The sequence below is a fragment of the Ambystoma mexicanum genome, chromosome 10 (assembly GCF_040938575.1).
Source record: "Ambystoma mexicanum isolate Mex_15411 chromosome 10, UKY_AmexF1_1, whole genome shotgun sequence".
Classification (NCBI taxonomy): Eukaryota; Metazoa; Chordata; class Amphibia; order Caudata; family Ambystomatidae; genus Ambystoma; species Ambystoma mexicanum.
In genome coordinates, this window is record NC_090932.1 from 515,547,419 (window position 1) to 515,572,959 (window position 25,541).

A 25,541-nucleotide genomic window follows, 5' to 3' on the forward strand; every position below is an offset into this window, starting at 1 on the left:
ATTTGCATGTGCCTTGTACATGTGTCTTCTGATAGACTCTTTAATGAGAAACACCAGTGTGTGTATGTATATATTCTTTAGTAATCCGTGTAATGAAATGCAGGAAACATTTGAGTTGCACTCCCATAGGCAGAAACAGTCATTCCATGTCCACAGCCAGAGCCACATTCCATTAATAACACTTACTCCTGTGCTGCCTCCTGTCTGAACGAAGGGCTCCAGAGTAAGCAGAAGCATGCTGCGGCAGGATTGGGAGGTTTTATCCTCCAAAGGATTGGGTTTTATCTAAAGGAAGCCTTTGGATGCATGAGGGAGTTACAGAACAAGGTGCTGGGCCTCACATTCTCACAGGGCTGAATACAGTAATGAAACTGGGGCAGAATTCTATAGGACGCAAGATAATTCTTGTTAACATGGCGTAGGGGAAAATAAACTTTCTGAAATTTGACTTAAAGCATTACAATATTAGTTTTGTCTATTTCTAGAGCAAGTTACATGCCTAGATATTCCAAACGTTGGGCTTATACACCATTGTGGAATAATGATATTCTCTCCAATCTGATAATCCTTGTTATCTGTGTAGACTGACAATATGGGAGCCCAACTATTGCCACCTTTTTGGAGCCAAGAGGGGATTTAGCCTTTCTGGATAGTGCAGTAATGAACAAGCTCATTAGTTAAATGTTTAGAAAACTCCATTGATCGATTATTAGTCTTAACTCTGTGCTCGATTGTGAGAAATGGGGTAGATCTAAGGATATTTCTGAAGGTCATTTCCAGGCATTTACTGTAATGGGAAATTCATCTTTTTAATGAAAAGAAAGCAATTGCAACCGGGGCAAAGCGATCCTATTATCATGGATTGATTACACACCAAAAAGAATCAATACATTTTCTCCTGGGCTCAAACAAAAAGATTCAGATGTTGGAAAATGGAACTCTGGGGCGTACAGCATCAGATCTCCGTGCATCAGAATTATTTTAGATTAATCTATTCACATATATCTCCAATATACTCCAGACGCAAAGAACTCCAAACAGGCACATATTATTTTAGGGCTCAATGATACACAGAGCCCTTACATATGGAATTTCTATACATGAATGAATGATAATACCTATTGCTGAGGTTGGAACAGCCATGGGATGGAACATATGTGCAAACAATATGATGTTTGAGTGTAAACAACATTTTTAAAATCACTGTTATCAGAGAAGGAGAGTAAGGAAAATCACCCTATTTAGATCAACCTATATACCCATCCCATAACGAAACCTGGTACCCCTGACTAAATATTTGAATAGATTGGAAAGATAAACCCGTGTGTACATTGTCATGGCTGGGCGAGGCAGGATTGAACATGCAAAGAGGAGAACCATTGTGACATTAGGTGACATTATTTTGACAAAATCTGATGAATAATTCACCAGAGATCTTTTAGCATTAATAGTTGTTGTCTGTATGGAGCAGTATGGCATTTATGGAATATGGAAAAAAGAACAAAATAAATATATTAATGAAAAAAGTGGACACAAGCTTAACTAATCCTAAACGTTTTATGACTGCAAGTAAAAACAAGTGGCTCAAGATAATCCCCTGCAAAATCCAGAGGTAATCATCTGCTGGGATCTACCATGCCTCTGGTCCCCGACACCCCGGTTCCCTGCTTGCCTCAAACCCAAAGTTTTAAAGATTTGTGCTTCGTCTTTGTTAGCATTTCTTCTAAACGGATGACAATCTGTTGATGGCACTCTAAGATATCACGAATAAATTAAAAAAGAAAGAAAGTAATCGCCCACAGGCACAAGATGTCCATACGGTCACCCAAACCTACATCTTCCATCCAACTGCAATGTATCTCTGTATTTCCATGCCAGCTTTTCCATACGACATTAAGGGCATTGTCTCGAGTCAGCTATGTAAAAAACATTGATTCAAGCTTTCTTGACTGCCTCAGAGACCTATTGAGCCGGGTGGAAATTCAGATGTCCACTTACTCAGTGAAATGCCTAATCATAAATACATTTCACCAGGGTGGTTCTTCCCCACTTGCCTCATGGTAGCCGCCAAATACATCAAATTGAAGGCATTAGACATTGCCTATTTATACATCCATAATATTGGTCCACTGTACTTAATCTCAACATGTGTTCAAGAAACTTCCTTCTGTATTCTGAGAACCACAGAAGTCAGACTACTTCAGATCTCAAAATTAGATCATGGTAGGACACAAAGCAGATAATGCTCCGACCAAGGCACCAATCTCTGGAGCTCACTACCGTTCTCCACCAGAGCAATTGATGATCTCGTCAGCTTGAGCATCGAAGCTGGGCATATGCTCAATAACCATTTCCTGTCCATTATGCATCCGTCACTGCATCGCGAAACAAGGCCCGGAAGCACATATTTCCTAGGAAAGAGCAGTCTGAATACGCATAGGAATGGCTACTCGCCAGATACCTTTAGGGAGAGATCTTCTAAAAGGAGACCTTTTAAAACCTTATGCATTGCCTCAATGGAACTGTGAGGTTTACAGAATTCGTTTTACACATAACAGAAACTTTGATGTGTTTATAGTGAATCTTTAATCTCTTTGGGCTAAACATACATGTTCAACCAAATAATTATATAAAAACATAGCAGGCTAAGCAGTGGACTATTGTGTAAATTAATCTTAAACCATTCACACAAAATTATATATATCCATTGCACATTTATGTTTTTGTCTTTGTACTTCAAATGTAAAATCATGTAAGAACTCTTTTAGTTGTTGCGTTTGTGTGGCTATGTTGTATTCCAAAATTGTTGAGGCTGCAGAAAGTGCCATTCTTGGTAGAGGGACTAATACACTTTTGTATATTTTGTAAACCTTGAAGTTTTTCCCCTAAAATACCAGGGGTAATCCAGGTGTGGACCCCTTTGCTTACTGAGCCTAAGGGTTGACTGAGCTTCACCTCCCTGATACGGTCCAACAAGGCGGAAACACATGAATGGGGTTTCTGAGGGTACTCTTGATTAGAGGAGAATTACCTAGCATTTAGTTGCAGGCCTGACCAAGTGGGTGGGGCCAGGGTGACATAAAATGAATATTTCACCTTTGTGACGCGTACAGTGTGCAAAAACGTAGTTCTAGACCCTCCTGCGTGGGATACATCCGATAGAACAAGTTATTTGAACCATGTTCGTTCTCGGTAGAGGGGCTTCCACACATTTGTAACTTTTGTGAATCTTGGGGTATTACCCAGAGTTACCAAGTTCAATTCCAGACGTGGACTGCTTGCTTAGTGTGCCTTACGGAGGCTAAGCTTTAATGCACTAATGAGGCCCAACGAGCCTCAAGCCGTGGATTAGTGGTGGCACTCTTGTTCGGGTTCAGATGGGCTTTGTCTAGCATTTTGCTGCTGGACTGCCCTTGTGGGTAGGGTCAGAATGATATGCAAATGTACATTTCTCCCTTGCGAAGGTTACAGCTAAAATGTGGTTGCAGACCTGACCGAGTTGGTTACAACCCACAGAACAGGTTATTCGAACCATGATGATGACACATGACACATGTTCAACATATCGGCACCATTAGGGAAGCATCACACTCAGATCTGGGAGAAGGGGTGAAAAAAGGGGGCAGCATGAGGGTCTATGTCTTATAAATATCATATTCTACTCATTTTATGAAAAAGGACATTAGAAATAATCTCATTCATTTGAGCGTTATCAAGTAATTTGGCGGTCAACCTTACTCGAGTCAGGTCAGGGAACTTTTCGGTATATAGAAATAACCTTATAACATAGCTGTTGTTAATTTGTTAAAGAAATGCTTATTAAAAAATGGTACCTTCATCAGTGCCATAACTTTCAACCATTACAGGCTTCAGGTTTTTCAGTCCAGCATCATAGACATGGCCGCCATCCAGGGAGATAGCATCGGCTTCGTCATTCTGCAAAAGATAAGATGTGACATTAGAGCTGGAGGCAACATTTAAGGGCAGGTGGCTTTCCGTTCCCGCAGAGGACTCAGGACTCCCAGGGCTCGTGTGGATTTTCCAATATGTTGGAAAGCAAAAGATATTTGCACATGGAAGTTCTCATTGACCATCTGTCAGACAATCAGAAAGTGCGAAATGCGTTCAAGACATAATGGCACAAGAGGAATCACAAGCATTTTGACTTCATAAGCAGACAAGACACAGCAAAAAGAGTTTCTCTCTTTTCAAGGAACAGCAATGGAATTTACGAGCAAGATTTAATTGAACAAGACACTCCATTTCAACTCACCAAAGCGAAAGTAAAAAGAAAGAGCAATGCTTTTCGAGAAACTATTCACGTTTGCAATAGAACCAATGCAGGCTCATGCTAAAACTTTTCCAATTAAAATGCTGTGACAGTGTCAGGATCTTGAGGGAAAGAGGGGAACAGGGACCCTCCCAACCCGGGGTAAGAGGCCTCCCAAGGCAAATGCCAGAGGCTGTTCTGCTCCAAAGGTGGGCTGAAGAAGCTGGGATGCTCTAGTCGCTGACCTCCCCTTCCTCGGCTATGTACTGGTCTGGGGGGTCTTCTGAGATTTTGTTATAAATATGGTCGCCTCCGTTTAGACAAATGTATCCAGGTGATGGAAGGAAGCAAAGGTGGTTCCATCTGTTTTTTATATTGCAACGAAATCTGGGGCAGCTCATCGTGTATTGCCCTGGATCGTATCTTGCACATTTACCTGAGGAAGTTACTTGGTGTGGCACAAAGCACCCCAGGCTTGGCTCTTGCCTTTGAAGTTGGTGAATATTGGGCGTGCATGCCGAATTTGGTTTCCTTGACTACTTACATAAAATACACTTAGGCTTGTCCAAAAATCAGAATATTAGCAATGTCCTGGGCGAATTGACAAAAGCTGTCAGCTATGGTGAATACCCCTGGTGCAAGAAGTGTTGTGTATTATGTAAAAAGTGGGACATCGATTTTAAACATTTAAACGAGGGTTGGGTGCCCTTGTGTGATTTGAAAAAGAAAGCAAGGACGTTAGAATTCAATCTTGCAATAAATAGAATGCTAAATCTCTGCTCATTGGGCTATTTGACAATGGCAAGGTCCTCTCATCAGAATTTCGGCATGCTGAGCAACATTCTGTCTCCCATTCATAGACGTATTTATGAAATGGGGAGAATAATGTTTCACCACTCAGGGGCCGTATGTCGTGGCAGTTTAGATCTAAGCTCTGCACCTGCGGCAGCAGTGCAATTGAGGAGTTACAACACTTTTTGCTTATCTGTTCAAAATTAGTGGATTTAAGATGCCAATGGCTTAAAAGATATTTTGTTGGTAATAATGCTAGAACTGTTTTGGAGGCAATGAATTCAGTACAGTGTCGCCACTTTTAAGCATTTGGAAAGGACTCTTATTATATTCTTTCATTGTAGATGGATATAACCGTCCACAATTTTATATTTTTAGAAACTGTGTTTTTAATATGGTTTGAACTCTGTTAACTGTATAAAATGCATTTCTTTTTGTAAATGGCATAAACTGAAATAAAGTTTTCTTCTTCCTCCTTCCTCGAATGTGCCTGGACTATGTTCACCCGCACATTTCCTGATCACCCAATGCCATGCATCCGCCATTCTGGCCCAGATGGCCTTATTTTCAGAACTAGCGAGACCAGAATGCATTGCCAGGCCACACAAGCCCGACAGACCGCTGAAACAAACCACCATCGCCCTAGCAGAATGCAGCAACCCGGCTCCTGTCAAGGGAAAGAGGCATCAGTCCCCACAACTTGGAAACAGTGGAATGTCAACCCAATATCCAGTGGGAGGCCGTCACAGAAACTGTTGAATTTGCACAGAGGAAGGAGGGGTGGAGGTAAGAGGGATTTGTGTGCCTTCCCAGTTCAGTGACCAACCCGAGGGTAACAGATAGCCCCGGTTTGAGCCCTAGACACAGGTGGAACACTGTTATAGAGGCTTAGTCTGAGCCATCTGAAGTTAGCATCTTTAATGTGTCTATAGTTATAGAGTGCATTCCATGTGTCACAGTGTTGTCACAGTGCTCTCTGATCATCCATGTAGAATGTGGAGTCTCAGCTTATGTAGGTTCCATATTCTGTCTGGTGTCAGGTGAGATTGATTCCTCCAGCTGGAGGTTGTTACTGGTGTGAGCTTAATAAAAGCACTCATTTCATCAAGTTATGTGTGAGTATGTATGTATCAACATAAGATACTCCCTTGTCAGGGGGCGAGGGAGGACAATAGAAAGACCAGGAGGGCATGGTTAAAAAAGGCCTGTGGGAGCCACAGATAGTGTGTGGTCCTTGGGTGAGGATGGGAGGCATGCAGGTGGACAGAGAAATGATGAAGAGGATGGAAGGTGGAGAGCAATGAGGAGTCGGGAGCAGCTGGATAGGACTGCAGGTGAGGTGTTTTGTGTGAGAGTGCTACCCTGTGGAAAGACTGTGGGTGTGGTTGTAGGAGTGAATGGTATTGTCGGGAGGGGAGTGTAAGTGTGTGGCTGAGGGCTAATGGGAGACTATGGAGACTGAAGGGAGTGTGAGCGTAGGAGAGTAGAAGGGAAGGGAGAGTGATTTAAAGAGTGAGTGGTATGGTGAAATGAATAGTATGGAGATGGGAAAGGTTGAGAGTAGGGGAGCGTATTAGGAGAAGGAGAAAGGGGCTGTGAGGTAGGTGGAGGAAGAGTGTGAAAGACCTTGAGGGACAAAAGAGGAAAGAGGTGGGAGAGGAGAGAGAGAGAGAGAGAGAGAGAGAAAGAGTGAGAGAGAGAGAGAGAGAGGGAGAGAGAGAGAGAGAGAGAGAGAGAGAGAAAGAGTAAGATAGAGACAGAAGGAAGTGAAGAGAGCCTGAAAGAGAGTCTTAGGAGTAAGACCAGAAGGTGTGCAAGGTGAGGCGAAAAGTCAGGAAAGTAACAGGACGAAGACGAAGAAGAGAGTGGGAAGAGGGAAAGGGGAGTCAGGGACATGGAAAGATAAGAGAAGGGAGAGGAGTGAACATGCGTGAGAGTGTAACTGGTGTGGAGTGGAGCCATTCAGGCGGCTTATTTCATCTGGGTCAACATCTTCCAACAAAACAATAAAGGGAGCGAAGGGGAGGTCGGCTTTAGTCCCTACCTTACTGCTCGACAGAACCTCTTCCCAAAGGGGGTGAATCCTGCTGCACTCCCACCATATATGATGTCCGGACTCTCGCATAAAAAAAATTTCCTGCGCAGTGGTATTCCGGATGGATACATCTTGTATAAACTTACTAGTGTGAAATACAACCCAAAACAATGTATATTTGCATTTTCTTTAATTTGTGTACAGGGGGAAGACTTTGCAGCCCATGCCCGTGTACTGTCCCATGAAGATGAGGGTTTACTTTAGAGAAATCGCCTCTAATATCAAAAGTGTTGTAAAAGGTAGACATTCTCCAGAATATGGTCTTTGAAATACACAAGTGATATCAGTTCGTTTTTTCCCTGCTTCCGCCTACTTAAGATCGAATATCCAATCTCACAGGTGACAATCATGGAATCTCTCTTATTTGGAAATTCCAAATGCATGCTTGCAATCCTCAAAATCTAATAGATACCCTTTTCAAAACATTGTCCCTAATTCTTGGAATCCCATTCTTCCATGCTGGGAAGTATAAAAGCCTCAACCCTGGAGTGAAATCTAGATAACTGAACACAGCATTCAGGGGGAGGAAATGGATGAGACTAGATGTCTATGTATCCCTATATCAAAACCTATTCTTACTTAGTAGAATCTAGAGCCATCAGGAGATTAGTCCCGACATTAGGAGTGAGACAAAGAAATTATGCAGTTGAAGAGGCATACAAGATTGCTCCGAAATGCACATTCCCCATCGGCGGTGATGTATCCAGGCAAGGTCTGACCCTAACTGAGAAAATAAATGTTATTGTGAGGTATTAGGGGAATCTCTGATACGCCTCATTGATGCATCTGTTTATATGGTTCAATCCAGAAATGCGGATGCCCCAAAAAATATTTTCTGATGGATTTTTTATGGCTCTCAGCGAGAGCCTAAAAAGTTAATTTTAATTGCTATCATTCTCCATGTGCAAGAACGTTTGTTCTTTTCCCATCCCTCTCAGATCTGAATTGAAGTCCAAAAAATTCCAGGAAAGTTCTGCTGGTAAAACGTATGATGACCAATTATTTGATTTTGATAAAGCACGGGGCTGCCCCTTTTCTGGATGAGCCGTGCCAGGGCAGTGAAAACTGAGAGCTCCCTCAGCTGCTTGGTGCAGGTGAAGGAGAACTCCTTCACAGGTTTTAACTCTCAAGGGGAAACATGGTTTGACTTGGACAGTTTTGGTTCCCCAGGGTACGTGATCAATGGGCCATGCAAGGCTTGGGGCGTTTTTCTTCATCAGTCCTGCAGAGCCCTTAGACTTAGGGGGTGTGCCTCCCTGCACATTCAGATGGACTGGGGCACCAGGTTTCGAGCGCTCCAGCTCCTTTGTGCATGTGCAGAACAAGGAAGCTCTATTTGCTTCCTGGTTCCTGTTTTTTTGCTGTGCGGGAGCCAGAAGGTTTTCGTGGGAGCCGAGTCCGTACTGATGCTGAATGCAATGGGATCTTTAATGTGTCTTTTGGGGTGCATTTAAAGGCCCCAAACAGAAGTCTCCTTCACATGAATGGCAGGATTTTAAACACTGAGACAAAAACGGCCTGACCTTTGTTGTTGTTTTTCAAGTAAAAGTAAAGAACCATGTAGAAAGGGGCATACCTGTCATTACCAATGGACAAGCAGCATTTTAATTTACAAAAGAAGGAGGAATCAAAGATCCCTGTCACATGGAAAACCGGATTTTTAAACTTTGAAAACAAAATCGGCCTGCACAGATGTATGCAAATAAAAAAGGTTTTAAAACGTAAATGTGGAAAAATATCACTGCTCACAGAAAAATGTAAGGAAAACAAAACATGATGTATGGGTTGACCAAAAGCAATGTATATTATGTTTCACCTACAAAACTCCAGTGACATTTGAAGAGCTACTTTGTCTTCACTTCATGGAAAATGTCAGCTCAAGGCAGACCCTTTTGCTGGCTGTGGGCAAGACTTCACAAGGACATCTCTCATCTCCCATCTAATGACCAACCACAATAAAATGTCCTGCTAAAGGTGTCAAAATTCAGTGTTCTCCAGACCTGCTGGCTCTGAAAGCATTACACTTGGCTGGAGAATGACTAATTTGTGTGAGAATGGGGCACCCACTTCAAAGAGCATGCTTCCAGAACAAAGGAGACTGATTAAAAAATCTCTGGGCACAGGCTGAACCATTGAAAACAAATGGCCGGAAAGGCAGGAGTCAGGGCCATTTGTCCCACATGAAGATTCACAATACATTTTAAAGGACTTATCATTTAGGCCTTTTTCTCAGCCATCATAAGGTGGGTGGATTTCATCTATGTAGCATTTTTTATGTAATTTCCAAGCAATTTTGGGGATATAAATTCCATCTACCTGTGACTCTGGGAAATGTAAGGGCCAGTTACAGTAGGTTACTGGTTGATCTAAACATGTTCCAAATGTGAGAATTGGTGAGTGGGTGGTAAATGAAATTAGGGATATGCTTAATAACTTATATATTCATAACTGTTGTGCTTTTTATGGAAACAGCACAAAGGTGCCACATAGCCGTGCTACATTGTACCGATTTGGTGGTCGGCTTATCTAATTCTCTATTATTTGCTGAATCAGAAAATATGTTTAGTATGACAGTTTCTAGTAAAGTTAAAAAGTAGTGATACATAACTAGGTTTTGCCAGAAGTTGAAAGGAGAACGAAGGGCGATGACAAATGGGAATTGCCACATGTTGCTCCAGACTCCTAAACCAATCCTGACTTGGACGCTGGGTTTTGGAGGAGAGAGAAGGGTAACTGTCTAATACTACTGGCAGGGATTATTGCAGGGTTCTTCCCCAAGATTGTAAGATTGGTAGTGTCATCACTGATACATATGTGAGACTGCACTAGGATAGGGGACACACAGAAAAAAGGAGATACCAAGGGACAGGACAGAGAGAAGAGACACGCCATCAGGAAGGCTGCTGAGACTTACCACCTGACAGCTGTAAGGAGACACCAGAGGATATTGCTGAAAGTGTATCTGGGTGGAGCGGTCTAGCTCTAGGAAGGCCTCAAGCTGACTGGGTCCTATGGCGGAGAGCGGGAGGCCATCTTTGAGAGTGGAGTGACCAGACCCCTGCCCTATCTTTCCAGAGTGTCCTGAGATGCAGCTGGCTTTCCTGAACCTTAAACAGAGGTTTGCTATATAAGTAGAACTGAGCTGTGGGAAACCAAAAGGTGGGGGAGTCAGCTTGTCTTGAATCCTTTCCCTTTACCGTGGGTGTGGGGGCAAAACCATGTAGATCCTTAGCCTATTTAACCAAAAATATTAATTTTATTAATTCCCCATTTGGCAGAACACTACGGGTGAATTTTTGTAAAAAAAACGAAAATAACAAAGCTCTCTTCCCAGTGTGCGCTGAAAACTATAGCCTATAAATTAAGTGGGTAACCCTTGTTGTCCAGCTGACCCCGACACAGGCTTTTCAGTAAAGGGGGTCTGAAATCCAAAATTCCCCAAAGCATTCCAATTTTTCTGTCTGACTTCCCAACATAGACGAAAGGCAGCGGGGTCTGAAAAACAAACCGATAAATCACTCTTTGGTTATTTTATATCAAAAGTGTGGGCAAAATCATAATTACCAATCTTGAAATCCTACTGCGAGCCTTTTAAGTCATCAGGAAAATTGAAATTAATTGCACATTACACTATAAGTGCCTTGGTGATTTATCAGTGTAATTATTTCGTGAATTGAAATTTGCAGAAAGTGAAGAATTGTGACTGTGTTCTTTTTAATTTCCCTTTTCTGATTTATTTATGCCGAGATAAGTCGATTGTGTTTTACCACGGTTAAAGTGGTGTTTGACATTTTTGTTCTAATTTCTATTACTTTTAATTAAAAAAAAATTGCAATATATTTCCCATAAACCAGCCTGGTTCTTGGCTCATTGTTCGCTCAGGGGAGAGGGATCCAAGGGGCATAATATGTGTCTGACATATGGGTAACTCGTAGCAAGAAAGAATTAGAACGAGCTACGAATTGATCATATTTGTTCGCAGTCTGATATTTATTTGTTTTAACAAATTGTTGTATAGTATGTTTACTTTGTTATTGGTTTCTCTCTTACTCTAGAGCTCTGCAAGAAATTGAGTTGTGTTTAAAAACTGGTTTGCATGCAGGTTTTATATAAAGATGTGGAAAGTTTATTGTTTAAACTAAATCACATTTACAATAAATAAATAATGATAGGGGTAAAAAAAAGAATCTATTAAAGAGTTTGTTCAATAACCACTTGAGTAGGGAGGGAAGGAACTACCTGTGTTGAGTTTGGCTTCTCAAAAAACCATAACAGTCTTATGTGTGGATGTATGTATGTGGGAATTTGTGAGTGTATGATGTATGGATGGCTGAGTGCACATGTGAACGAGTGAGCATATTGTGTATGGGTGCATGTCTGAATGAGCCAGTGAAGCTATGTGATTGAGGGGGTAACTGCTCTTTGAATGTGTGTGCACTTGTGTTTGTGCTAGGTCTGGGGCACTGATTCTGGCTGGGGTGCGGGGGAATACAACAACATAGCATTTTTTAACTTGGCATCTATGACAAAGCAAGCATGATAAGTGTAATTAAGTGTAATTGTTGACTGGGTGAACAAGTGAGCGCATGGTGTATGTGTGAATGATCCAGTAAATGCCATGTGGGAATGCACGGGTAAATGTTAGTTGAATGTGTGTGCGGTTGTTTGTAATGAATTATCACATGTCTGGGCATCACTGAAGTGGCCCTGACACATTAATTGAATTGTGTTGTTCTCAACTTACCTGTATATCAAATCATTGCCATTGACTAAGATGAACTGAGTTGTAATTATATCAATCATTGTATCAAATTTTTTTCTATTTTAGCACCTGTGTTCCTAAACTAGTAAAACTTATCTCACAAACTAAGCTATTTTATTTGTGTTTTGAGACAATTGTATTGTCCCAGTGTGCCCCAGGTCTTGTCTTCCAATTTTTTCCAGGGGCCTCCTCTTTGCACTGCACTTGTGTTTGTGCCAGGTCTGGGGCACTGATTGTGGCTGTGGGGTGTAGGATTACTATGACATGACATTTTTAATTGGGTATCTATGACAAAGTAAACTTGATAAGTGTAATTAACTGACTAGACTGGCATATTTTTGGTGCAGCCAGTCTAGCTATAATTTCTTAGTGTGGCATTGCTTTTTTTACTGGGCATATATGGTAAAGCAAGCATGATAAGTGTTTTTACATGACTACACTGGTATATTTTAGTGCAGCCATTCTAGCTATAATTTATTATTGTGTCCTACCATTTTTTACTGGGTATCTATGATAAAACAACAATGATAAGTGTTTTTACATGGCTAGACAGGCATATTTTGGTACAGCCAGTCTAGCTATAATTTCTTACAGTGGCATATAATTGTTACTTGCCATCAAGGGTAAAAGAATCATTATACGTTTTATTACATGTCTAGACTGGCCTACATTGGTGCAGACAGTTTGGACATGCTTTCCTATTGTGGCGTGGCATTTTTTAAAACAAAGCCAACAGGAGTATGCTATTACATGGAGAAACTGGCATATATTTGCAGGGCCAGCTTGGACATGTTCTGCTTATAATATTATAATGATAATGATGTGTTATTTACATAACGACTTTATCCAAAGAGCTTTACAGAGCACATATTTACATACAATATCACCCAACCGAAATTGGTATGCACAGCGCAAGCATGAGTATGTTCTTTTAAGGGAATACTAGCATATATTGGGGCCCGGGTCCCCAGCATGGAAATGTATGATCACAGCCAGTGTGAACATATTTTTATACTATGTAAAAACAAATTAGCCAAATTAGCCAAATTTAGTGCACTGCCTAACTCGTAGCTGGTGCTAGGGAAAAGAAGCTTTGACTAAGCTCCTTAACGTATAAAAAAACACATGTAAATTGAGGGTTGTAACACTACAAAAAAAAACCTACAAAACATGCCAAAAGTATTCCCAGCACTCAAGACCAAAACACCTTCTTACAAAATGCTTCATTTTTATTCTTTATAAGAGTCACCACCCTACTCCACTAATTAATTCCATTCCCTATGGGGAGTTCCTGAGAGAAAAGAGAGCATGTAGTAAAGAATCAGATTACCAGACAGAAGCCAAGCAGATTGGTAGAAGGTTTGTCAAGCGAGGCTACAATAAACACATAATTACAAATTGTTTTAAAAAAGCAGAAATTCCGAAAAGAACGGATCTATTTGGAATTCAAACTAGAAAGAAATCAGAGAAGATAAGATTTATAACAGGGTTTAATCACTAAGCCACTAATGTCAAATTAATTATGAAAAAACACTGGAATGTGCTCCTGACAGATCCCGGTCTCAAGAAGGTACTAGATGTGGCTCCCAATGAAACATACCGTAAAGCGCCCACTCTCAAAAACATACTGTCTCCTAGTATGGTGGTCACAGAAGTCACCAAGTCAGGCCACTTTTTGAAACAAGATCAGGGAGGTTTTCGTAAATGTGCGAATTTCAAAATGTGTAGTTTTGTATCAAAAACTCCATTTGTCAGTTCTAATGGTTTATCATGGAGATACAAACATAGAATAACATGCTTGACTAAATTCATAGTATATGCTATTACTTGCACCTGTGGTCTGCACTATATTGGATCGACCATAGGTATGCTCAAGCTCAGGATTCTCCAACACTACAGAGCCATTAAGAATGGGGACACAACCAACCCTTTGACAGGACACTTTATGGAGAAACATGGTGGTAATGTGGAGGAAATGTCATTTGTTGGTCTTGCCCATGTACCACAACACAAGAGATTGGGAAATCGAGAACTGAAACTCAGACAATTAGAGGCATCTCTAATTTGCAAATTTGATACGTTAAGACCTAATGGACTCAATATTGATTCAGAGATGTTTGTATTTCTCCAGTAGATTGGATGATTATCGTTGGAAGTGCATGCAAATATAGAACCCCGGGTTGTAACCTTGGCATACTCCCTGCTGGTAAAAGGGATTTATGTATTCTAATGTGTAGCATTAAGCTACAGGTGAGGAGCATTACATCACAATTTAGGGTTGACTATATTAGCAATTTATTGCCCAATATGATGTTGAAAATTGAAGACTTTAAGCACTTGCACTTTGAATAGTTTCTATATATATACTGTGGCTTGCTGTATAAGATCATCAATTGAATATTGTTCCTTTTAGCATTCACGAGTCACGTCCAGTAAATATAACTGCAGTGGTAAAGACATGGTTTTATGTAAATAAGATTGAGCATCCAAATGGATATGCATTTTATAGACATATGCAATCACAGTGGAAATTATTCCAAAGCATGTGAAAGCTTTATATATAAGATAAAATCAACACAAATACAGCTTTCATCCACTAAAGGGCACTAAGTCCTATATCCACAAAGGAGTGCTTTGGTGTTTAATGAATTTGGTGCTGTGCCGTACTTGGCTTTTAGAAAAACACACTACAAACCCAGGGACGTAGTGGGTGAACTCTTGTCAATGTAGATAAGGTTTACCCATGTTATAGAAAGGCGCACTAGCGCAACTAAACACAAGTATATGTATAAGAAATTTATGTTTTTTAAATAAGGAGATGCAACGTGGAGCGAGGAGCTCTTTGCCAATTTACTCGCATTTCAAAATGGCATTTAGTTTATGGCCAGTGCACTGTGTTCATAGTGAACACAATGACTATGTAGTCATTCCATCATGGCGGCCCGCTTTATACACTTTTCAATGCGGCATTAAGCGATCACATGATCGGAGATGATGAGAGAGGGGGGAGGAGCTGCCCGCTCGAGTTGCTTTCCTTAAGTTTTAAATGGGATGTGTTTACACGGATGTGGAGTTTGATCAGCCTGAGGAAGCTTGGTAGATCCAGGCGGAACGCGTGGCGACTTTTCCACCCTGGAGGGTGAGTGCTGTTTAACCTGCTTGCCATGGGGAGGTTTTTGACTTATACCTACCCTTTTTTGCACATTTGCACAGTTGGTTGTTCGTTTTTATAAAGAATAAAAACGAAGCATTTTGTAAGAAGGTGTTTTGGTCTTGAGTGCTGGGAATACTTTTGGCATGTTTTGTAGGGTTTTTTTTGTAGTGTTACAACCCTCAATTTACATGTGTTTTTTTATATTTTTATACTAGTACATATTGTGGGAAAAGGCCACATGAAAATGCATTGGGAAATGCTACGATGCATTTTGGTCACTTGCATCTATTTGATTTTTTCATGATTTTTCCTACAAAACGGATCGAAAACTGTTGGACTTTTGGAGCAATTTTTCACAGAAAGTTTGCTATATATTAGAGCATTTTTTTAACTCATTGTTCAAAAAATGTCCTATGGGGAAACCGCCCTTCCGTCCTCCACTGAACCTTCCTTGGTTGGTTCGTGCTCCCTCTCTATGCTTGGTTACTCTGGCATATTTGTGAGAAATATTTACTACCTCCAATTAAAAATGTACCAGCCGCCACTGAAAAGGACCACTTCAATGTGAGATTTACTTCAAGATTCTGAATGGATGCAGTATTCTCTGAAATTATTTTCATATTTGTTTCCTATAATTTATTAAAGTTTGTAAATTTAGTTAACAATAGAAATGTACAATGAGAGACAACATAATTCAAGAGGACAATAGGAAGTAAATGCAAGTAAAGGTGTTCAAGCAGTATAGCTCTGATATCAATTTAAATTTAAATGAAGACAAATAAAAGGTTTTTGTTTTGTGATATTCTATCTTGCAGTCTTTAGAAAGTACTTGATTAAGAGAGTGTGGTGAGGCCAGGCAATGACACATGTGGCACTAACTTACGATATTTCAAAAGACTGATATATATATATATATATATATATATATATATATATATATATATATATATGTAGATTTTTGATAGGAAGGGACTGGATAATTGTCTATAGGTTTGAAAAACTAGCAACAGTAGGCATTGTCCTAAAATAAACAATGAGCAGGGGATATCAACCCAAGGTATCTAGCACCTTCATTGGTTCTTGTTCAAATGATAAGGTTCTTTGTTTATTCCTACAAGTCCTTGGGCCTCATTGCAAGTTTGGAGGTGCAGTAAAAAAAAGTGGCCATAATTCCGTTACTGCCACTTTTTGGCCCAATGTCTTCCCCACACCACCAAATTAGAATGTGTTGGTGGATTTACCACCGGGGTATTTACTGTGTGGTACATTCATTTTTTTTTAGAAAGTGACAGATTTACCTCCAGCTTGTTGCTGGAGGTAAATCCTCCACTTTATCTCAAACAATTGGTGGATTCGTCTTCTTTGAACTTTTTTTTCCGCAGCTCTTGCACTTCTTCTGGTTGTTACTCTACGCTTATGTCAATGACATACAAATCTCTCTTCGACCTAGGTGGCGACAGTAACATAGTCAAGCCTTTGTAGGAATGTATATCCACTGCCTCCACATGCTCTAATTGGCTAAAACTAACTCTAATATTTAGCCCTAACAAAACTGAACCAATGCCCTCTAGCTTGCCCAATGGTATCTGTAATGATGCTTAATGGTTTTGTCCTGGGCCTTGCCAATTGATGCTATATGTCTAGATGTGCTTGTTCTCATGATATGATATGATATGATATGGCATTTGTAACGCACCTATACACAAGTGTTTCAAGGCGCGACGAGGCAGGGAGGGGGGAACAAGGGGAGACAGACAAGGATCCTACTAGGCCAGGTGTCATTCAGATCGCGCAAGTGCATGGTCCAACTTAGACTAAAAAGGGCATTCTTCGTTATTTGCTTTTCATTTATAGGGTATCTTTGGGGACTGTCTTTGTAAAGCCCTAGTCAAACTAGTGCAATGCAGCCTATTTCATGCTATGAGAGTAAACCTTACAGACATTTAAACACATTCAAAATAGGTCAGCTCTAAGGCATCTCAGACTCCCTTGCACATCTCACACCTCTAGGGTACGTAGGACAACTCCTTTGCGGAGCCAGTTGAATGCTTTGTGTGTTGTACATAGAGCCATGACCTCATTTAATGTCTTTTGAGTTCACACATTATCGGCTGGGCCTGCATCGCAGTGAGCAAACCAGCATCTCATTGGCGCCTGATGTTAGGTTACATGAGATGGTGTGGCCAACTACACTTGACCTTCAAAGAAACTGACACTCATCTCCATTTATGATCAAAACTGAAAACACAAATGATCCCTCTGTTGGTGCGGTTACAGCTCATTCAGGTACATTGAAGAACTACACTTTAGTGGTATGCAGTAATAAAATTGCGGCAAAAAAGTCATCTGCACAAAAAATCGTGAGAAAAATGCAGTGATTTGACCCGGTAAAGGTGTACCCTATTATACCATTTAAGGAGAGCGGGGGTTAAAGATTCCATGGATTGAGGCGGCAAAACCACAGCCTTTTTACTGCAATTTTGTGTTTAAACTGCAATTTTTGCCGCAATTTTAACACATGGAACCACTTTAGCATACCACTAGATGTTTAAAAAGGGACAAGTATTACTATTATGTATCATTGTGTATCATTTTCTCATAGGAATAAACTTTCTTACACACGTATTGTATTAATTTTCTCACAATACAAGCACATTGGGGAACAAGATACTTGCTGTCAGGTTATAACCCTGAATGACTGCCACAGAAGTTCCCCAAAGGCATTTAGGACTAGCAAACTCTATGCCCACCAGAGCCATCAACAACTTTTCTGAGTTAATCACGAATATTGGACCTGTGCATTAAGAGATTTAAGAGGATTTGGCCAACTCGAGGCATCGAGGTTCATTTGAAATATTTAATTTCTCTTTTACGTCTCATCTAACACTTTTGCAGCAGCTGTGGGGTGGAGCCCTTCCCGTACAGTCTTACATGTCTGATTGTTCGACCAGAAGTAAATATGTGGTAAGTCTGAAGCAAATCTAAAGAAAAACATGGAAAGCGATAATGGCCTTCATGGTACACTGCTCTCTTTTCATAATCAATGGGGGTCATTACGAGTCGGGCGGTAGGGGATACCGGCACCAGTAAGGAGACCGGTGCCGGTAATCCCCTACCGCCCGATTCCGAGGTCCCTTAACGGGAACCGCAAGGGACATGTGGTCGGACCACACGTCCCTTACGGGTCCCGCTAAGGGACCAGGGCACAAATAACGGGCTTGCCATTCGCGAGCCTGTTTTTTGCGCCCTCCCCATAGAGCCCTATGGGGGCTCAAATGGGAATGGGGAATGGTTTGTGCAATGGTGACTTACTGGTCCCGCCAGGGTCGGACTACACCGGTAAGTCCCCATTGCACAACACTGGACACGGTCACGGTATGGGAGGCAGCCATGGAGCTAATTGCTCCATGGCTACCGCCATACTCGTAATGACCCCCAATAATCCAGGACTGATACAAATGTTCTTTGGATAATTAGCACCCGGGGCAGGGGGCGCAGCCAATCAGGTTCTGCGGATCGCGGGCTGAAACCTCGGATCTCAGCTCGTGTTCCACGGAACCCACAGGCTGCCTCCACCACCCCGCCATCTTGTAGCCACCCACCCTTTTCCTTATTTAAAAAACAAATCCCAACCCACCTCTCCAACACCACGTGCCTGATTGTGGCGGTGGTAGCCACCAGCGCAGTAGCTTCACTGCTTTTCGTTTTTCCAACGCCCTGGTAATGGAAGAGGGGCTCCGTATGGCGCCGTGGCAGCGATTGAAACACTTGTGTATAGGCGCGTTACAAATGCCATATCATATCATATCTTGGCTAAGTATTTTAATTCATTGAACCGTGGTGCGCGTCGCGTTCAGTGACTGAAACACTTTTTTTTAGCACCCTGGATTACAGCTTTGGTAACCCGCGGTGCTAATGGCGGTATTAACCCATTCCACGGGCTAGACGGCGGTAATGTTCTGCAGCTCGTGAAATGGGTTAATAACAACCATATCACGCAACTGTAATCGTGGCTGATGATGTATTTTTAACTATTTTCTTTTTTGCACACTCTGATGAAATTTGTACCCGTGTGTTATGGATATGATTTTATCCGAAATAAACTTCAATGACGATGATGGTAATCGATAAATGTGCTGCAGGCACAATTTTAGAATATTTTTTCCTGCTCCAATCTCGTATTTTGTTCTCACCAAAATAATGGCGTGTTTAGTCAAAACATGGAATTGTTCTAAATACTGCAGCAGAAAATGCATTCCATATTGTTAAGTGTACTGCACCAAGTGTACAAATGCCATTTTACCAAACAATACTGCCCCTCTCCTGATGCCACCCTGCCCACCATCAATGAAATACACTGGCCCTCATTAGGACCCTGGCGCTAAGGGGTTTGCGCCAGCGTTAGCTGCGCCGACCCCTTACCGCCAACTACGAGTTCCCATAGCGCCATGGTCATTTTTCCGCCCGCTTTTTGCGGGCGTAAAAATCCATGGCGCTATGGGACCTCGGTGTTAATTACGCCACCGTAGTGTACGGTGGCGTAATTAACACCTTCCCCACTCCCATTGAGCCCTATGGGGCCGAAATGGGAATGGGGAAGGGTAAATGGGTCAATGGGGACTTACCGCCCCGCCGACCTCGGAATGGGGCGGTAAGTCCGCCATCCGCCATGGCGTAAAGGGACTTTGCGCCATGGCGGAAAAGTCCGCCGATGGCGGAAAAAATCCGCCAGGGTCGTAATGAGGGCCACTGACATTTCCCTGCAAGAATCCCATCCAAGTATCTCCCATGTCATTGTGCCTAGTATGTTCCGGTAAGCCCCCATCATCAACTGGTCGCGTGGCCACTGCTAAAGAAATCTTTTGAAGGCAGCTTTCTCGCGGACTGCCCAGGCATCTGAATATATTACTCTGGAAGTGTTTCTGATCCGAGCACCATGCCCTCGGTCAAAGTGAATGCGTAGCACCTACCGCAATGGATGCGATGCAGTCGTGGGTGTTGGATTTCTGCACACAGTTGAGGTTACAGTAGCTGGCGGCGTCCTTGAAGGCTCTGCATTTCTTCGTTTCTGCCGGTGAAACCGTGCACCACCTGATGTCGTTCTTCGGCAGCGGGTCGGCCAGGCAGCATGCTGTGGAGGGAGGAAGGGGCAGGTGAAATCGCACAGCAAAGATGAGGGAGGGCAAGTAAGGAGTGGGGAATAGAGGTAGGATCGAATTAAGGAAGTGGGGGGGCGTGGACGTTTTGAGGTAGAGTAGGGTGGTCGGTAGAGACGAATTGAGCAAATAATATTGAGAAATTAGGGAAGAAGAATAGATTGGGGGAAATGGATGAAGGGGATGTGAAGGCCCAAATAAGGAGAGAAAAGAGGCAGGAGAACATTAAGCAAGGGCAAGAGAAAGGTGGGAGGGGGAAGGATAGGAGAAGGTGGAAGGGAGTGGAGGAGGAAGGAATGGGACGGACAGAGAAACAGGGAGAGAGTTTGCATCAGTAATCGCAAACATGCCTTGAGTACACACAGTGAATGATGTACTAGGATCCCAAACGCTGTTCCCTGGATGGGGCTCAATGATTCCTGGCTGGTGGGCCCCACACTCGTGAATCCCAAAACTGAGTGCCCACCCTTCCCAGCAAGCATCCAAGCCCAGCCTTTGCTGAGAAAGCACCCTGAGGGGAAATACATTTGGTGACCCCAGCATCCCTGGGCAACAAAAAATCTCAACACCATTACACACCTAAGTGCAACAATGTATAGCAGGGTAGCAGCTCATGGTTTGTCTGTGTTTGCCTACATGTGCTGTATTTCATATAAAAAAAACCTGCAAGACTTAATCTAAAGAGCGCTAGCCAGATGCGTCAAAATGGAAACAAGACTAAAAAGATACTCACAGTACACATTGGTAACATATAATGGGCCTCATCACGAGTTTGGCTGCATTCCGAAGTAAAACCACCGAAATACCGGCAAACACAATTACTGTTACTGCCACTTGGTCCATGGAGTTACCACAGGATTACAAGTGGTGGTAATTCCCCATTTTTGTGGTCCATAGGAGTCCATGGGTATTTTTGACTGCTTTACCGCTGGTGGAATTAATGTGCGGTAAATCCACTGATAATACAGGAGGTATATCGCCCTCGTAGCTGCACCTATGCTAGAACACAAATGCTGCACCATGGACCGTTAATGCCACGTGTTTATTAATCACGTATGAGCAGAGAGAAAGGGAGTTAGGGAACTTTAAGGGATATGCCTTGTGTGCCCTCATTGCAGCCTGGGGCGATTTAAGGTGCGGGGTGTTATAAGTGGTAGCAGGTGCAAAATGGTGCGAGTACCTGGGCAGTGCAAAAGCAGTGCCTGGCAAATGCCTAATACTTACACACAAGCCAACACTGTTCGCTTTACCAATGGTTTGTTTGACAGGACTTCGGTAAAGGACATGCAGAGTGCTTGCAAATCGAGTGGCTGAAGGCAGACCTAGTTTAGACATTTTATGACACCAGCAGCAGGTTTGCAACTCCAATTAAGTCATTAACTCTCAGAAGACTGCTTTGAAAAAACATGGGCAGGAACATTTCAAGTTCATTGTAAGGCTTGATTAAAGGGAGCTGACAGAGTTCCCTGGAGGAGGTGTTTTGGGGCGGGGGGGTGGATGGAAATGGCCATAGAGATTAGCATGGCCCTGGGCAGTCAATGGACAAAGAGAGAACAACTCATGCGAGCCAGACACTGAACTGAAATGTCCTCTAACTTGGCAGATCTGTCATGAACATGGAATTTTATTGAAAAGTCCCTTCTTAAATGTGTGCAAAATTAGATACTTTTGTCTTTGGCCCTCTCTACCAAGAATGAAGTCAATTGGCAGAGTTGTTTGGGCCCCAGAACTGGAATAATGAAAGCTGCTCCATAGCACGGTTGATGTGCACTGGCAGAGCTGTCCAAACGTCTGGGTGGCCCATTCAAAGAGGTCTGTCTGGATCCAGTGTTGACATCTTGGTAGGTAGCGCAGGGATGCTTTTGAGACTCACTCTCTTCTGGCGGAGAAGCAAGTGGGTCCGGTCTCAGTGCTGGAACAGCCACGGCGTGTGCTGACGGAGTGTGGGTCATTGGCAGAGCCATCTCTCCATCTCCCTACCAGAAAAGTCAAGTTCCAGCAGTGCCACGATTGAGGTGCACCGGCAGAGCTCTGCGTGGTTGGGTCATAGCACCGGAAGGGATGAAGGCCTGGTGTATCCGGTTCCAAGTGTCTCTGTCATTATGTACGCTTAGCACCTGGGCCATATGAGACCAGGGGCACAACGAAACCTACATTTCGGGGGGAGGGGTGGCCTAACCCTTCAAATGTTAGGAGAGGTACTAACTTCAGAGACAGTGGGGGAAGGGGCCGGGGAAACTTATTTGAATGGGGGATCTAACTGCTTTACGGATTCTAATGAGACTATTCTAGTACAACTTCAATGTTACAAGCAGTTAACTCTCTCCTTTAAGTCTGCAAGCATCCACTTAAGGCTGTGAGAATGAGCTCCCCCCCCCACCCTTCCAATCACTCGCGCGGTGAAGGTGGGGGGCTGAAGCCTGGTCAGCTGAATGGTGTGGCGCCTCTGAATGAGACCCAGATCAGGGCACGGAGGACAGAGGAACGCTTGCCATCCGCCCCAACCCTGGCCAAATTCTTCGTCGCCTCAGAAAAAATAAATAGATATACACCTACAAATATATTTTTTTCAGAAATGATACTGATACTACAAACATAATTCTCCGTATCAGTGAAATGAGCCGCAGTTTCTTTGCATATTGCACACCTGTAAAGAGGATTTTAAACAAAAGTTGCCAACTGCTGCCGATGTACTTTTGTGACTCAGAAGAGCACAGAGGCAGCTGATCCCCAGCCCATCACATTCGGGGTGGGCACACCAGCCATTCAAACCCGTGCAGACTGACTGGAGTCCGGTGGGGCCTGATTCCCAAAGGCGTTTTTCTAAGAAAATCCCATTGAAAAACACTTTGCGAATCATGCCCACGGTCTGTCTCCCTGATAAATAGGGGTACGGGAAGCAAAGTGAGTGAATGGGGGGCGGGCTAATCTGGGGATTATTTCTAACGCCAAAGGCGCCCCCACCTGTGCCCTTGTCACAAATAAGGTCGGACAGGGAGTGGATGGCTACACTTACGTCTCAGCGTTACAGCCGGCAATTGCAACTCATGCTGCCTCCTGCGCCCCCCACCCTCTGTGTGTGAGTGGGGAATATGCCCCGGGTTGGGGAGCCCTCCTTTTCACTATGCAAAGGCCACGCCTATTGGCCTTGACAATGTTCATATGGTTTTAGCACGTGCAGCAAAGACCCTACCGGTTTGTAGCAATGTAACTGATCAGTGTTACTTTTGCGCAACTCACTGGTACTCGTCTTGGCTGAACTTGGAAGGATTGGAGGACGGAGTTGGCCAAGCTGAACCGAGCCCAGGACGTACGGACTATAGGGTGGAATGGAGATTTCGCTCTGCAGGTGTACTGCACACGCGATTACGACTTTAAACAATACGTGGGGACGAACAGTACACCGTCGACACGCCATGTCCAGCCAGCAGCTGTAGTCTTTCTCCGCAAGATTGACCACACCTCTCCAGATACACCATGACCCCCTTCCCAGGCTTTCATCTGATAAACTAGCGCATGCTGGGCGCTGTAGTCTTAGTTTACGTCAATTTTGTAACAAAGCAACCAGATTACAATAACTTGCAAAACCAAAGAACTGGGTCGTAAAGATGGTTTCCCGATGATATTAAGATTTGAAGCGCTTACATAAAATGCGATCTGGGCGCTGCAGTTTTGGATCGCTTCAATTGGGCCAATGGAAGTAAAGTACAAAAGTACCATTGTTTACCAACAAAAATCAGAACAAACCGGCTAAAAGAGTTAGCAACATCTATGGACATATAGCTCTAGTTTTGGGATCCCAGTTCCTAACCAAAGGCGCAGGTTCTGTTCTGTTACTGGATCTTATATAGCGCGGTTTACGGCACGCTCATGGCCTCTCGGCGCTTGTGGTAAAGGCGCGCTCGTCGCAGGTTCTTACCCAGAGAGGCGAGCGCCAGTGCAGCGAGAAAGGTGGCGGCCATCCTTGTGTCTCTCCTCCGGGTGTCTGATCACAATCGCTCCCCTCCTGCGAATGTGGTGTCCGAGCCCAGGCGCTGCCCTCTTTATAGAGGGACAGGATTAGCTGTGTAAGCAGGAGCAGTGACCCAGCAGTGTTTACCGTCCGCGCTTTCTCAATGCCTCTCTTACACCCCCTCGCTCCCCCCTCTGTCTCTCCAAAGCACCCCCCGCGGCCCCTCGCTGCCAGGAACAGTTGCAATGTTGGCAGGGACTGGGAGTCCGATCAGTGAATTATAAGCGAGTCTTTGTTCGGCTACTGAAAGTGGGGAATTCCCATTTCACAAATACGATTGTGTTGCTTCAGATTGAACCCCTTAAGTTCTTAGGGCGTGCTTTTTTGAATAGACCTGATTAACGCTCAGCAGTTAGCAGGGCTTACCGGTACACTAGGTTAACAATACAGCAACCATCGCCATGTCACTCAGTGCCCACTCAGTAACTACCAAACACGCAGCCACACACTGAAGCGGAGTCTCCGGACTCCCTCCACAGTACTCATCGTATTTCAACCCCTCAGCGCCTCACAGGTGCGGGTGCTTTGAGAAGGGGGCAAAGCCCTCTCTAGTTTAAGACCCCCTCCTGGAACCGTTCTGACCACTTCACTGAATACGGGGCACCATGCGTCCATGTGTCAGAGGGAGACGTTTATAGTATGTTACGCTTTGCCTCACCGCCCACCGACTCCATACTTACTCTCACCCCTTTACCCCTCCAATTCAAACCCCATACATGGGGTTTTTGAATTGCATTTGAAATGAATCATTTCTTTCTAGAGTGTCTGGGGCCCTCCGCAGGTCACATGTTAATAAAGGATATTTGTACCACGCACTATCACCACCAGAGTGTTCCCCTGCCGCTCCACATGGTGATGGCCCCCCCCCGCTACGCCAGGGGTACTATGGAGGCAGACCATTAGTAGTCGTCTCTGCCCCCTACAGCACACTGCTTTATGCACCCTCCTTTTTCCAATTACCCGCCATTCGCTTCTCTTAAGGCACATGCCCAGTCAGGAGTGCCCCTAAACGCCCCTCCGACCCCCATTATCTGTACAGGTAGCAGAGCCTGCAGCAATTCACTGCATATCAGGGTTTATGGGATCGGGGCTATGCCCCAAACAGTCTATTCAAATGAACAAAAGGAATGCATCGCAGTGTGACAGCTCAGATGTGACACAGGACTGACCCAGCAAGCCCAAGGTTCGCATTCCCAGGAGGGAAAAAAAAGCATTGGCAATGCCAACAATTTGGGCTTTTAGGTAGATATGGAACAGGCATTTGCTAGGCACTGATATAATGGTACTAACGGGCCAATAA

The 25,541-nt window shown here is 43.4% G+C and overlaps 1 protein-coding gene across 1 annotated transcript in view; it reads right to left on the reverse strand.

Moving 5' to 3' along the window:
* The window catches only part of LOC138491525 (serotransferrin-A-like), a 94,161-nt gene extending 69,818 nt beyond the window's left edge, over positions 1 to 24,343 (reverse strand). Inside the window, exons 1-3 of the mRNA XM_069618063.1 lie at positions 24,149 to 24,343; positions 20,044 to 20,204; positions 3,834 to 3,936 (exon numbers count right to left, since the gene is read on the reverse strand). Coding sequence (XP_069474164.1) covers positions 3,834 to 3,936; positions 20,044 to 20,204; positions 24,149 to 24,191 — 307 coding nt within the window. The 5' untranslated portion in view covers positions 24,192 to 24,343. The remainder of the gene's footprint in view (positions 1 to 3,833; positions 3,937 to 20,043; positions 20,205 to 24,148) is intronic.
* Between the last annotated feature and the right edge of the window lie 1,198 nt (positions 24,344 to 25,541).